This window comes from Ipomoea nil, unplaced genomic scaffold (assembly GCF_001879475.1).
Source record: "Ipomoea nil cultivar Tokyo-kokei standard unplaced genomic scaffold, Asagao_1.1 scaffold2704, whole genome shotgun sequence".
NCBI lineage: Eukaryota > Viridiplantae > Streptophyta > Magnoliopsida > Solanales > Convolvulaceae > Ipomoea > Ipomoea nil.
Genome location: NW_017619132.1, coordinates 2,448,648 through 2,461,743, shown reverse-complemented (window position 1 = coordinate 2,461,743; position 13,096 = coordinate 2,448,648). Strand labels below are relative to the sequence as shown.

Here is a 13,096-nt window from a genome sequence, read left to right as displayed (position 1 = left end):
GTTGTATATATTCGAGTCTTCTTTCAAATGGCGCAAGAATCACTTAATTTAGATAATCCTAGGCCGAGATATGATCAAATTACCAAACAGTGGTCAGTTTCGGGTGAAATCTGTAAGTTCAGAACTTCAACTTCAAGGATGATTTTGACCACTGTGGCTTCCTTTTTAGGCTTTGATGTCTGAATATGAGTTGTAGCCCTTTGAGTCTTCTTTGCAATGGGACAAGAATCATGTAATTTGGATGTTTTTATCTTGAGATATGGTCCAAAAACCATGACATCGACGTGCAGGTCGGGAATTGCAATTGCATGGTCGCTTGCTTCTCTTTTGCTTTGGTTTGCCCACATGACCAAGACCATTGAAAGAACCACCCTAGACTCCTTTGGAAGTGTTGCATCCATCTCCATAGCTTCATATTTGGCTCTCATTGACTCCAAATTCATCCAAAATACCTCAAAAGCACACAATTGCCTGCACTTTACAATTTATGCATCAAAAGATATACACAAAGGAATTAAGGCACTTCTTTGCATAAAATCAAAGTGTTTGTCACTCAAAATATGTCTATACAAGGGGTAAAAATATGGACATAAATGCACTTATCAAATAACTCGGGGGGGAAAGTGTCATTTTCTCTAAAATTTTTAGCATAAAATGACAAATTTTGAGTGGTTATTTTGTGGTACAAATATATGTGGAGTCTACACCTGATTTCGGTTGAGTCAAACTGAATTTGCAGTCTTCGTGGTGAGACAAAAAATTTGATATATTTTAAGCTCAAAATGGGTATGAAGTAAACACAATTAATTGAGGAGATTATTATTTGAAAGAGCACACAAACACATTGACATATATAGTAGTAGAACTTATAACTTTTCACATGAATGTGACACGAATAAGGATGCGCTAATTAACCTCATAACCTCTGAGGTATACATATATATGTTGGAGAAAACAACACAAAATTACACACACTACTTGCATATATAAGCATATGCTACATATATATATATATATATATATATATATTCATGCATGTGGTGGAGAAGACTTGAGTGCTAATCTGAAGATTTCATCAAAAGAAGACTCAATACATAACTTCAGTTTCTTCACATCTATGAAATCTTTCTCCGAACAAATGGTGAGCCTCAGTATTCCAGCGTAGCTCAGCAGGGCCGTATTTTAAGTTTTGGTGGCCCTGTTCTAGTAAATAAATGTGGCCCTATTAAATCACAATTTTTAAAATCAATACATGCAAGTTTCGAACCTTTAACCTCCAAGTTAAAATACAATAAATACATATTCTTACCATCTCTTCATAGAACCTTTTAAATTCAATTGAAAACTTTTAACTTTTATTTCTAAACTAACTAGGTAAAAATTCAATATTGGACCTCTAAAATTGGGGGCCCCTCTAAAATTGGGGGCCCTGTGCGGTAGCCCAGCTTGCACAGCCTAAAATCCGGCCCTGTAGCTCAGCATCGTCACCAATAAATTCTGCAAACCGTAATGTCAAACCAGTATAATCAAGATATATTAGTGAAAATATATATGCCATTTGTCCATTTCCTTTATTTTTACATATATATAGTTAGGGCCTTAGGGGTCCTCTCCCCCCCCCCCCCCCCCCTCTCTCTTTATATATCTTAACTATAATAAAGCTATATGGTTTGGGAAGTAATTAATGTTATAATTAATGCCACAACATCCTTTATTATACATTTTCTTTAAAAGCACAACATTTGAAAAATAAAATAGCTATATATTATATAATTATATAAAAATGTACTTTTGAAATAAAATAGATATATATTATATAATCATATAAAAAATATCTTCAATTAGAGTTTAAATTTACTCATACAAAATTTGAAATTTGCTTTCCAAATGTAATTATCTTAGTTATTATTCGTATTGTGAAAATTATAATATAGATGAAATACAATTAAGAATAAATCAATGTAATTATGTAAATTCTCTCTATAAGTTTATTTAAATATGCACATAATTAGAGATTATATTAACCATACAAAATTTTAATTTTAATTTTAATTGTAATTTTGTATTCTATAAAAATAATAAATACTTGACCAATGGAAGCTCAAAAATATTATTATATTAAACAATTTAAAATATTTTAGTTTTTCTATTTTTTATTTATATTTATAATAACATAATTTTTTCCCGTGCATTGCTCGGGTGAATTACTAGTATATATATATATATATATATATATATATATATATATATATATATATATTAGTTGTGTTATGACACCTTTATTTTACTATCCCCAATGAGTGGTTACAAAATGAAACTCCTGTGTTTTTTTTTTTTCTTGTTTGAAAGGAATGAAACTCTTGTGTTAAGTGATTGAATCTTTTTTAAAAATTGACACAGAAATTAGAAAGACAAAGGACTTTTATTGAAATTAATTTATTCAAAAATTAACATAAAGGAAGTGTGGATATGTACCTGAGGGACACCAGATATGGCAAAGTACATGCCCTTTATTGGATGGTTAGAAAGGATAGTTTCTTCTACTGGACCAATTATATTGGTCATGGTAATACTTGTGTTCTTGAACGTTCTAAGTAAGTACTGTGCAGTTGCCTGTAATCATCCATTATGAGAGTTGAAGAATTATTATTATACAAATATACTTAACCTCTTACCCTAAATCTTAAACACCATTAAAATCTTAGACGAAGCAAGACAAACTATAACATGAACCATGATCCATATTGTAATGTCTGTGTATAGAGGATAAATGTTCATACCTCAGGGCCCCTGAGCTTTCTGGAGAATTCGAGGAACTGCCTGGTGAGATAGACGGACGCGGAACTGCGTTGCCGCTTGACCATGCGATGGACTTTGTAGATGAAGTGGAGGGGATTCGAGGAGTCGCCGTCGCCGGGGGGCCGCAGTTTGGGTATCGCGAAGTGGAGAGTCGTGAACCGGTTTCCCCATGGCATTTCCGCGTTGGGTTTGATCATCTCGCTCACCGACTTATAACCTCCCATCGCCCTGGTGTTGAACGGCACCAGCGCCGTGCATTCCCCGTTGCATGTTTCTCTCTCGCTTTCCTGCATGTATAATCTCGTTCCGTACGTCACTATCCCCGAAATCACGTCGTTGATCGTGACGTTAAGACTGGATTTTATCTGTTTCAGATGGTAAAGCGAAAACGCCAGGGTAGTAACGGATATCGGCCGCAACTCGACGCCGTCTTCCTGGGAATGAATCGCCGTTTTGTCGTCGTCAATCAAAGTGCTCTTCAGAAAACTCCAGGAAAAATCCGTCACCGTGTCGACAACGCCGGACAAGAACCTCGGCACGGCCTTGAACGCCCTGGCGACGGCGTTGCTATTCTTCCCCTGTTTCTTGCCGCTCCCTTCCCGCCGGGGGATCGTCAGCGGCAGCGCCGGATTATCAGCGCGTTGAAGGCAAGAAAGAAGAGCTCCCATCAAGGAGTAGCCGTCTCCGAGCGAGTGGTCGAGCTTGAAGATACAGTTCCCGGCAGCATTGCTCGTAGGGTACCGGAATATGTGAATCTCCCATAACGGTCGGGTTTCCGGGAATGGATCCATGGATATCTTCGTCAGATACTCCGACAGACAGTCGTCGTAGAATTCCAACGGCTTCCCGACGGGGAATATCGGGACTTGGAGATGGTCTTCGAGATTAACTTTCACCGGTTTCCAATTCTTCTCACCATTCTTTCCGGTCACCTGTTTAAAGAAACAAAAATATAACTGCCTACTGTTCGAGTTCCAATTCTTCAAGTTAAGATCATAACTTCATCACAAAAACTTCAAATAATTAAGTAGATAAGATTAAGGTAGCATAATACCATGATTGAGGAAAACCTTGGATTAATGGGCAAAAAGACATCCCTGATTTCAGAAAGGATGACTGAATCATCATCTTCAATCGGAACACTTGATTCCAGAACAGCAATAATGGAGAAGGACAACACAGAGCTGCTCATGTACTGCGAAAAGGGACTAGCAGGCGCCAGTAGAACTACTTCATCATCTCCCTCTAATTGACTCTCCATCGTCGTCTTCACTTGTATCCTCGTTTATTTCTTTCGTAGTTCCTCTTGCATGTAAGTCATTCTTATTAAACAGTTCTGGATAGATTAGTCTATGTGGTATTGTGGTGCATTCTAAATAATATTTATAGTAATTTTATAGTGATTGAGGTACTGGATTTAATGTGAAAAATAAATTATCATCATTGACTTTTAGGTTAGATTTTTAGGTTAGAATTGGGTTGTATGTATGCGTCAATGTAAAAGACTTTTAGGTTAGACTTTCTCTTAGATAAGAATCTATTTCTATAAATTTGACTTGAACTGAATTAGTCTCACAATAGAATATATGTTAAAAAAAAAAAAAAAAAAAAAAAAAGAGGGAGGGGAGGGAGGGCAATATTATTATAGTAATATGTGATCCAAGCAAAAAAGATTTTGATTCTAATTAAACAAGGTTTTATGTTCCCACCTGTGAAAGGAGCAATGAGCCACCCATCCATCAAGTGGAAAAATACCAAAAACACATCATAAAGAATTCCTAAGTAAGTGAAGTATGATTATCAATGACGAAGAATTGGATTTTGGCAAAAAATTTAAAGAAAAAAAAAATCAATTTCTTTAAATCAAAATTATTATATTTATCATTTTAAGTATTTATTTCATGGAGTTTCCGTAAATTTGTGGAAAAAAACGTTTTTAGAAACGGAGAACAATAACTCTTCACCTAATCCAGTACCAAAACTAATAATTAAAATTTTATATATATACACTGATACACACACACTCAACTCCACATTATCAATACACTTTGATCTCTTAAACATGATCACTGTCCTACTGCAATTTACGCAACATAACTTGTCGTCACTAAAAAGATAAACAACCTATGTTGTTCATAGGGATAGCTAGTTGGCTCAACCGAGAAGGTTTGGTTGCCTAGTCGACAAAAGACAATAATAAAATTTATAGATAGTTCTCATAAAAAGTTAAAACTTAAAATTTTATACTTACCAAATTAACTGTTCAATTAATTTGACTAGGGTTGCCTTACTTATATTATTATTTAAATTTTTAGGGAATAAGGGTCAAATAGGCCATCGAACTACACAGCATAATTCAATTAGGCCACTGAACCTAAAAAAACAACGATTAGGTCCCTAAACTAACCAATTTCAAACAATTTTTTCAATTTGAAGGTTTCTAACAGGTCAACAGGTCTTCCAAATTAATTATTTTTTAAAAAATAAATTATAACAATTAATTATTTAAATAAATAAATAAATAAATAAATAAATAAAAGGGCTCCGGCCGAAGACGACCGTCTCCGGCCGGTTTCTTCGTCTCCACAGCCAGAGACGAAGAGTTTCTTCGTCTCCGGGCCATGGAGACAAAGAAATCGGCAGGAGACTGTCGTCTCCGGCCGTAGTCCATTTTTTTTTTTAATTTAAAAATAATTAATTTTTAAAATTTATTTTTTACAAAATAATTAATTGGGGAAGATGACCTGTTGGAAACTTTCAAATTGAAAAAATTGTTTGAAATTGATTAGTTTAGGGACTTAATTGTTGGTTTTTTAAGTTCAGTGGCTTAATTGCATTATTGTGTGCAGTTCAATGGCCTATTTGACCCTTATTCCAATTTTTAGGGGGTGTTTGGTCGGATGGCAAACATTTTCCATGGAAAATGTTTTCTTAAAAGTGAAGGAAAATGTCGGTTTATGTTGTTTGGTTGGATGGAAAACATTTTCCATTGGAAAATGAATTCTTCAAAGTTGAGGAAAATGAATTCTTTCCAAAGGAGTAGGATTTTGTTTTCCACAAGGATTGAGAAGAAAAATAACATGAGTGTATGATTTTGCCCTTATGAAAGTTTCTTAATTACATAGGCACCTATTTATTTATTCATCTTTTTAAGGGTATATTAGTCTTTATATTCATTATTCCTTATCTTTCTAAACCTAACCAAACAATAGAATCCATATTCTCAGTAATTTCTTTTTCACCAACCAAACAATTGAATCAATTTTCCTGAAATTTATTTTCCATGAAATTTCAATTCCATTTCCCTTCAAATATTTTCCAGCGAACCAAACGGGCAGTTAAATAACGTGACAATTTTACAAAGTACAAGTCTACAAACTATGTATAAGTTATTGAAACAGTAGTAACATTTTCTTTTGACTAAAACTAACACAAAAGATTTACTAGAAAAAAGGTAGGAGAGAATTGAAGCGAGATGGAGCTCTCAAGCGATTTGATTGGACGGCCGACTTAAATTTTAAAATATGTTACTCCGTACAATAATCTTTATTTATACGGAATATAATTTAAGATTATAATATTAGGCTCAAGTGCCAAAGCACACCATGAACCAATTACGTTATGTCATGTCGCACCCTAATCTTTCATATCTGTTGTTTCAATGCACAAATTATAAAATTTTGTTCGTAGACTTTTTAGCAAGTTGCCATCAATTACTACCTACCTTCTTTAAATAATTGTCTTAGTTTTTTTTTTTTTTTTAAACAATTGTCTTAGTTATTTGTATATAAATTCTATTTGGTAGATATTATAGTTTATTTTAATCTACAAATAAGCTATATACGTTATGTTTGGTAAAACATTAGAGTTTAACATAATAGCTTATTTTGAAACGTCATTATTTTTTTATTTTTATTAATGTATACAAAAATGGCACCATCTATTATTTATTAATCAAAATCATAATATTTTGTTACACTTATCAGCTAATATCTTTATTATATTAAAGCCATGGTGACCTCTTTTGATAGATTAACCTTCTCTTGTGTTTCTCGATCTGCAAACAAAGTTGTTTATATAGACCCTGTAGAGTGGCAAGTTTTTTTCTCCTGTTTTCTTGGACTTTATTCTTTGATTTGGATTTGATAAATGAGTTTTGGTTTAAAAAATAATAATTTATTACATATCTTCTTTAAACAATTGTCCTAGTTACTCCGTATTTGTAATAATTTTGCGTCAATTATTATTATTTTTTTTTTATCATTTACAATTCAGCATTTTGAAACAATTATTGGTAGATAATAGAGATGGCATTCAAGTCAACAAATTAAATACGGCTTCCAGCTGTTTCTACACATATGAATGTAACATAACATTAAAAACGGTCTTCTTGTCTGCAATGGTCCAGTGGGGATCGGAACAGACTACTGAGTTATCTTTAATTTTTTTGGGTTACACCAATCTATTTCTAAAAATTTGACTTGGACTAAATTAGTCTCACAGTAACATGAATGTCGAATGTTATAAAAGATTTTAATTCTAGTTAAACAAGTTTTTATGTTTGGATCCTGTGAAAGGAGCAATAAGTCACTGACCCATCAAGTGGAAAAATAGCAAAGACGCCTCGTAAGGAATTTTCAAGGGAGTGAAGTATGATCATTATACTTAAAAGTTACAAGTTCGTTTCTTGTCGATAATCTCTCTGTTGAGCCTATCGCACATGCATGGTCGTAGCTTTTTAGAGTAGTATAATTTATCTCTCATGTGTGCGACAAGGTCTTCTTACTACGTCATGTACAGTATGTTGGTTATTACATGAACGGGGGGTGCGAAGAAGAAGATGTAATTTATCTCTCATGTGTACGTACAAGGTCTTACAATGTGATGTACTTACGGGAAGAACTTGCCTTAATAATTAATTATGAACTTTGCCTCCACTTCAATAATTTTCTGAATCCGCCCTTTGGGAGATTTGGAATGACGGTTATGCATGTCCATTAGGATTTGGAAGACAAAGTTTTTGTTATTTTTTAAAATAATTTGTTTAATTTTTTAAAAATAATTGCATATGGGATACTATACAGACACAAGACAAGGGCTATGTTTGGCAAACATAACTGAAAAGGTAGCTGAAAACTTAAAAGGAGTTGAAAGCTCAAAAACTATAAGCTAGGGTTGAAAACTGAAGAGCTGTTAAGTTAGCTGTTATGCTTGAAAATGTTTGGTAAAATTAGTTTTTTGATAAGCTGATAAATGTAAAAAGACAAAAAATGACATTTTCATAAAATTTAAATTAGTTTATTTACATATTAAAATTTAACATTTTGTCTTCAAAAAAAATTAACATTTTGAAATAAAATTATTAGCATAATCATGATCTAGCATCACATAATGAAGTAGCAATATTGTTGCAAATCTTTTTCATATAATAATAATAATAATAATAATAATAATAATAATAATAATAATAATAATAATTGCGGTGAAAGTTGCGGATAAAGGAGAACAGAAAAGGATTTTAATTGGGAATGATAAAGGATGCCATTTTTCTTTAAAGTAATAAGAACAAATATGGAGGGAAAAAAAAGTTAGGAAGCTACTAGCTTATTTTGAAACGCTATCTAAGGTAGCGTTCTAAAATAAGCTCTTATTTTAAGCTACTAGCTTATTTGAGAACATCACCAAATAGAATTTATAGCTTATTAGTAGGTTAAAATAAATTATAAGCTGTCAAATAAGCTCTGCCAGACAGAGCCAAGATGTGAGAAACTTTATGCACTTACACATTAGCACCAAGTTAGCTAGTATACCTCAAATCACAGTTTATCAGTTTTTAATTGATAAGAAACTGACTAAATATGCCAATTACTACTTCTTCTTCTTCCTTTTTTTTTTTTTTTCATTCAACTGTAAATATATTTAATTTAGAGCTCTTTCCTTCTTTTTAGTACTACTGACTGTTATAATGTAATATTTGTTTATAATTACTTTTTCAACCTATTGAAGCACAAAGAGTCAATATCGATCCATTTAAGCCATTATTTCATAATAATCGAATAATCTGTAGCCATTGGTCCCTCTAGAAATTTCAGAAAAATATGTAAAGATACACAAAATGAAATAGGACTACATTCAATCACTTGCAGAACATCAACCAATATGCATATATGATTTTAAGAAAATGAAGTTTACAAGTTACAACCAATAGGAAAAAAAAAGTATCTGTTATACAATTCAAGTATATAGATATATTAGGAAAGAATATTAAATAAAGAAAAATAAATGTATTTTATTAGTATAAATTATTAAAAGCATTATTTTCCTGCACACCAGAACCTACGGCAGCATCGAAAATCATGTCGAAGGCACACTGCATACAATCCTTGTACTTCTGAGGATTTATGAGTCCTTTTTCAGTTCCCACTGCAACCCTCAGGTTTCTCATGTAGCTCACCATTGTTATTGTGAGACTCTGCATTCAACATCAAAACAATCTTTCATTAAACATAAGAAAAATTAAACCTTTTTTTTGTTGTTGTTGTGATATTAACAAGTGAAAGAACTAGAAACACTATAGATATTAACAAGGGAAAAAACAGAACCAGACACACAAAATGGGACAAAGGGAATAATAATAACAGCAAGCACGGCTCGATGAATACTAAATACAAAAGACAAGATTGCCCCCAAAACACAACCTAAGTGGTCAAACTTCCTCCAGAAACACTACTGGAAATTATGGAATTTCCGACCACTTGAGATCTTAAATCAAGTCGAAAGCCTTGTTCCGATCACTTTTGGTATCCGGAAAAACCTTTATTGCTATTTCCGATCACTTTTTGCTTACGACTTGATTTAAGATCACTTCCAGGTGGTCGAAAATTTCATAATTTCCAGTAGTGAAACTTATAAACTTATTTCAGAATATATGAATGTTGTCGTACCTGTGGAACACCAACAACCATGAAGTAAATGCCTTTGATGGGATGATTAGCCAAAGCCAATTTCTCAATTGGTCCAATCATATTTGATACTGTCATGCTAGAGTTCTTCAAGGTGCTATGCACAAATTTAGCCGTGGCCTAACAATTCAACACCACCAAACATCAAATCTCCAACTTTTCAAAAAATACATATAGAGAAAGCTAAGAGAACTTAATTAGGTACCTCGGGACTCTGGTGTTTACGCAGAGCATCCAGTACTTTTCCGGTGAGGAAAACGGCGGAGGAATTTCTTTTCCGGTGGATGATTTCTCGAGCTTGGGATACAAAATGGAGGGCGTTTGAGGTGTTGGTATGAGGCAATTGTGGGACAGAAACATGCATGAATGCAAACTGGTTTCCCCACTTGGACTCCATGTTTGGGTGCACCATTTCTTTGGTGGATTTGTAGCCACCAATGTTCCTGGTGTTGAGCAGCACTAGGGCAGTGGCATTCCCATTTCTTTGCTCTTGGTTGGTTGCTTCCATGTACAATCGAGTCCCCAAGAATATTACTCCACAAATCACATCGTTAATCGTCTGCACAGATTTCAAGATAAAAATTTAAATTGTTAGTCGAAAAAAGTGTAACACATAGTGCAATGTATGAAACGACTTTTATCATTGTTATGATATTCGAATCCTTAACCTTTCAATGGGCTAGTTACACAATTGAAAATTATGGAATTTCCGACCATCTGAAAGTGATCTTAAATCAAGTCGAAAATAACAACAAAGGATTTTCTGGATATCAAAAGTGGTCGGAACAAAACTTTCAACTTGATTTAAGATTATTTTCAGTTGGTCGAAAATTTCATAATTTCTAAGAGTGTTATGGGCATGGGCCTCGAGTTAGTTCCATACTTGGGCTTAAATCTTGATTCTTTTATCATATAGGTGGATCAAAACTAGCCTTCAGATCGGGGCCAATCTTTTACACAACAGTTCTAATTTACACCTAGAAATTTTTAAATTTAAACCTTTTTTATTGATTCAGAATTACTTCGGTCCTAAATAAATCGCGACTTCTAACATGTTACTTAGCTCATTCCTGACATTCAGATTTTTGTTGAGTATAGTGTCGACCAAACAAAACGGTCATAAATATCCTTAATAAACTTCCCAACACTACAAGTGTACAGCCGTACAGAGGTAGGAACTAGGGAATAGTGGGAGTACTTTCACCACCAAACTTCCAACTACTCCAAGTTAACCTTCTTTCTCTCATTTAACTTCAAAAATATATTTTATTTGGCACATTTTTTTAGTTTTTTTATGAAATGAAAAAAAATAATATGATAAATATAACTATAAAATAATAGAAAAATGACACTCAATTATATTGTTATCATTTTTCATCTTGTAATTATAGTCAAAGTAATTGTTTTTAGTTCATCAATTGTGTAAGTGACTTTTTTTTACCCAATAAAAATAGAACTGTGGGATAATTAAAAAATTATTTTTTTGAATTACGAGCGAAACCTGTAATTACTATTCCATATTCAATAGGGTGCATTATATTGGATTTACTTAGTGCCCATGTAACTATGTAAGGTAAACAAAATTAGGAAAACTCTTTGCGAGGGCTTGATCGGGAGGGACAAGCTAGAATCAAATTTGTGTAGCAGTTCCAACCAAGTTGGTCGAATGTGTGAGTTGATAACTACAAGATTTCAAGTTTAACTCTCGGGAGTAGCTTATTGACCTTTTTGGATTGAGCTAGTCAACTATGAGCAACCTAGGCTAGTTTACATCATTGTGGTCATTGTCGGACCTAGGGTCACAAGACATAGTTTACTCCATACACACCATAAAATATTGAGATCAAATTCGTAATATTTAAATATGAGAGTCCCTTGTGGTCCTTGCTAGTTAGGGTCACAAGGCAGAGTTTACTATGTGAACACCATAAGATAGGGGAATCAAATTCGTAATATTTAAATATGAGGATCATGCTCTATCTACTGGATAAACTTTTTAAATATTAGAGTCCCTTGTGGTCCTTGCTAGTTATGTTTGTAAATAATTAAAGAACAATAAGTAATAACGTGTATAATTACGGAAATATTAGGACTTACCACTTCAAGCTTGACCTTAATTTGCTTGATTCGATCAATAGAAAAGGAGACGGTAGTAAGATCAATGGGCCGGAACTCCACTCCGTCGTCGCCGGAGCGGATGGGGGTCCGGTCATCTTCAAGAAAAGTGCTCTTCATCAAACTCCACCCAAAATCCGAGATGGTGTTGAAGATCCCGGAGAGAAGTCTGGGCACACTTTTACAGATTCCCTCTCCGTCATGCCCCATTTTGGGCTCCTTGAACGCCGGAAAAGTTAACGGGAGGGAAGGGTCGTCGGCCCTCTGCAGGCAAGAGAGAAGCGCCCCCATTAAAGAGAAGCCGTCGCCGAGCGCGTGGTGGAGCTTGAAGACGAGATTCCCGGCGGCGTTGGTCGTCGGGTATTTGACGATGTGAATTTCCCATAATGGCCTCGTTGGTGGAAGAGGCTCCATTGCAACCTTGGATATGTAATCATTGAAGCAATCGTCGTAGAAGGAAGCTGATTTCCCTTCTGGGAAAACTGGCACTTTTATATGGTTTTTGGGCTTCACTTCCACTTTCTTCCATTGTTTATCACCATTCTCATCTATAACCTGTTTTTTTTTTTTTTTTTGGTTCAAAACTTGTAAACATCAGGAAAATGATTGAAAGGAAAGGAAAGTAAATGCAAAATCACGGCTGGAAATTATGGAATTTCTGACCACCTGAAAGTGATCCGACCACTTTTTGATATGAACTTGATTTAAGATCACTTTCAGGTGGTCGGAAATTTCATAATTTCCAATAGTGAATTAAGCATGCAAGATTGAAGTAAAAATACAATTGACACCATAGTAGAGAGAGAGAGGGTACCATAATGGAAGAAAACCTGGGATTAATGGGGAGAAAAACATCATTAATCAAAGGAATGGTCTGGGAATCATCAATGGGAACTTCAGACTCCAACACAGCAAGAACACCGATGGATAGAACCGAGCTGTTGAAGTATTGGCCAGTGGGGCTGACAGGGAAGTATGATTCTTCTTCCTCGATGAACTCCATTGATGAATCTCTGAAGTTCGATGTTGTTGTATGGCTGCAGACGATAAAACTTCCATCTTCCTTAAGTATTGGTCGCCATGTATGGTGGGTATGTCGGTATTAATTGCTGCAATAATGCATATCCCCAATCTCTCATGCATTTTACCTGAGTAAGAAAAAAAAAAATCCTTCAATTGTTCGGTAGGCAGTATTTGAGACAAAGAATTAAGGTTCAAAT

The 13,096-nt window shown here is 34.2% G+C and overlaps 2 protein-coding genes across 3 annotated transcripts; both read right to left on the bottom strand.

The window, feature by feature from the left end:
- Window positions 1–281: 281 nt before the first annotated feature.
- LOC109155922 (O-acyltransferase WSD1-like) lies at window positions 282–4,133 on the bottom strand. 2 transcript variants are annotated; one of them, XM_019303631.1, is made up of 5 exons: window positions 3,854–4,133; window positions 2,781–3,731; window positions 2,476–2,613; window positions 1,395–1,497; window positions 282–471 (listed from the first exon to the last, which is right to left on the bottom strand). In XM_019303631.1, the coding sequence occupies exons 1-4, from the start codon at window positions 4,058–4,060 to the stop codon at window positions 1,456–1,458; spliced, it is 1,338 nt and encodes a 445-aa protein (XP_019159176.1). In that variant the 5' UTR covers window positions 4,061–4,133; the 3' UTR covers window positions 282–471; window positions 1,395–1,455. The 2 variants fall into 2 exon arrangements, with proteins under 2 accessions (XP_019159176.1, XP_019159175.1); XM_019303630.1 differs by lacking the exon at window positions 282–471 and adding an exon at window positions 903–1,222.
- Window positions 4,134–8,939: 4,806 nt separating this feature from the next.
- Window positions 8,940–12,948, bottom strand: LOC109155571 (O-acyltransferase WSD1-like). The gene is made up of 5 exons (XM_019303172.1): window positions 12,691–12,948; window positions 11,859–12,431; window positions 9,967–10,320; window positions 9,744–9,881; window positions 8,940–9,271 (listed from the first exon to the last, which is right to left on the bottom strand). The coding sequence occupies exons 1-5, from the start codon at window positions 12,877–12,879 to the stop codon at window positions 9,092–9,094; spliced, it is 1,434 nt and encodes a 477-aa protein (XP_019158717.1). The 5' UTR covers window positions 12,880–12,948; the 3' UTR covers window positions 8,940–9,091.
- Between the last annotated feature and the right edge of the window lie 148 nt (window positions 12,949–13,096).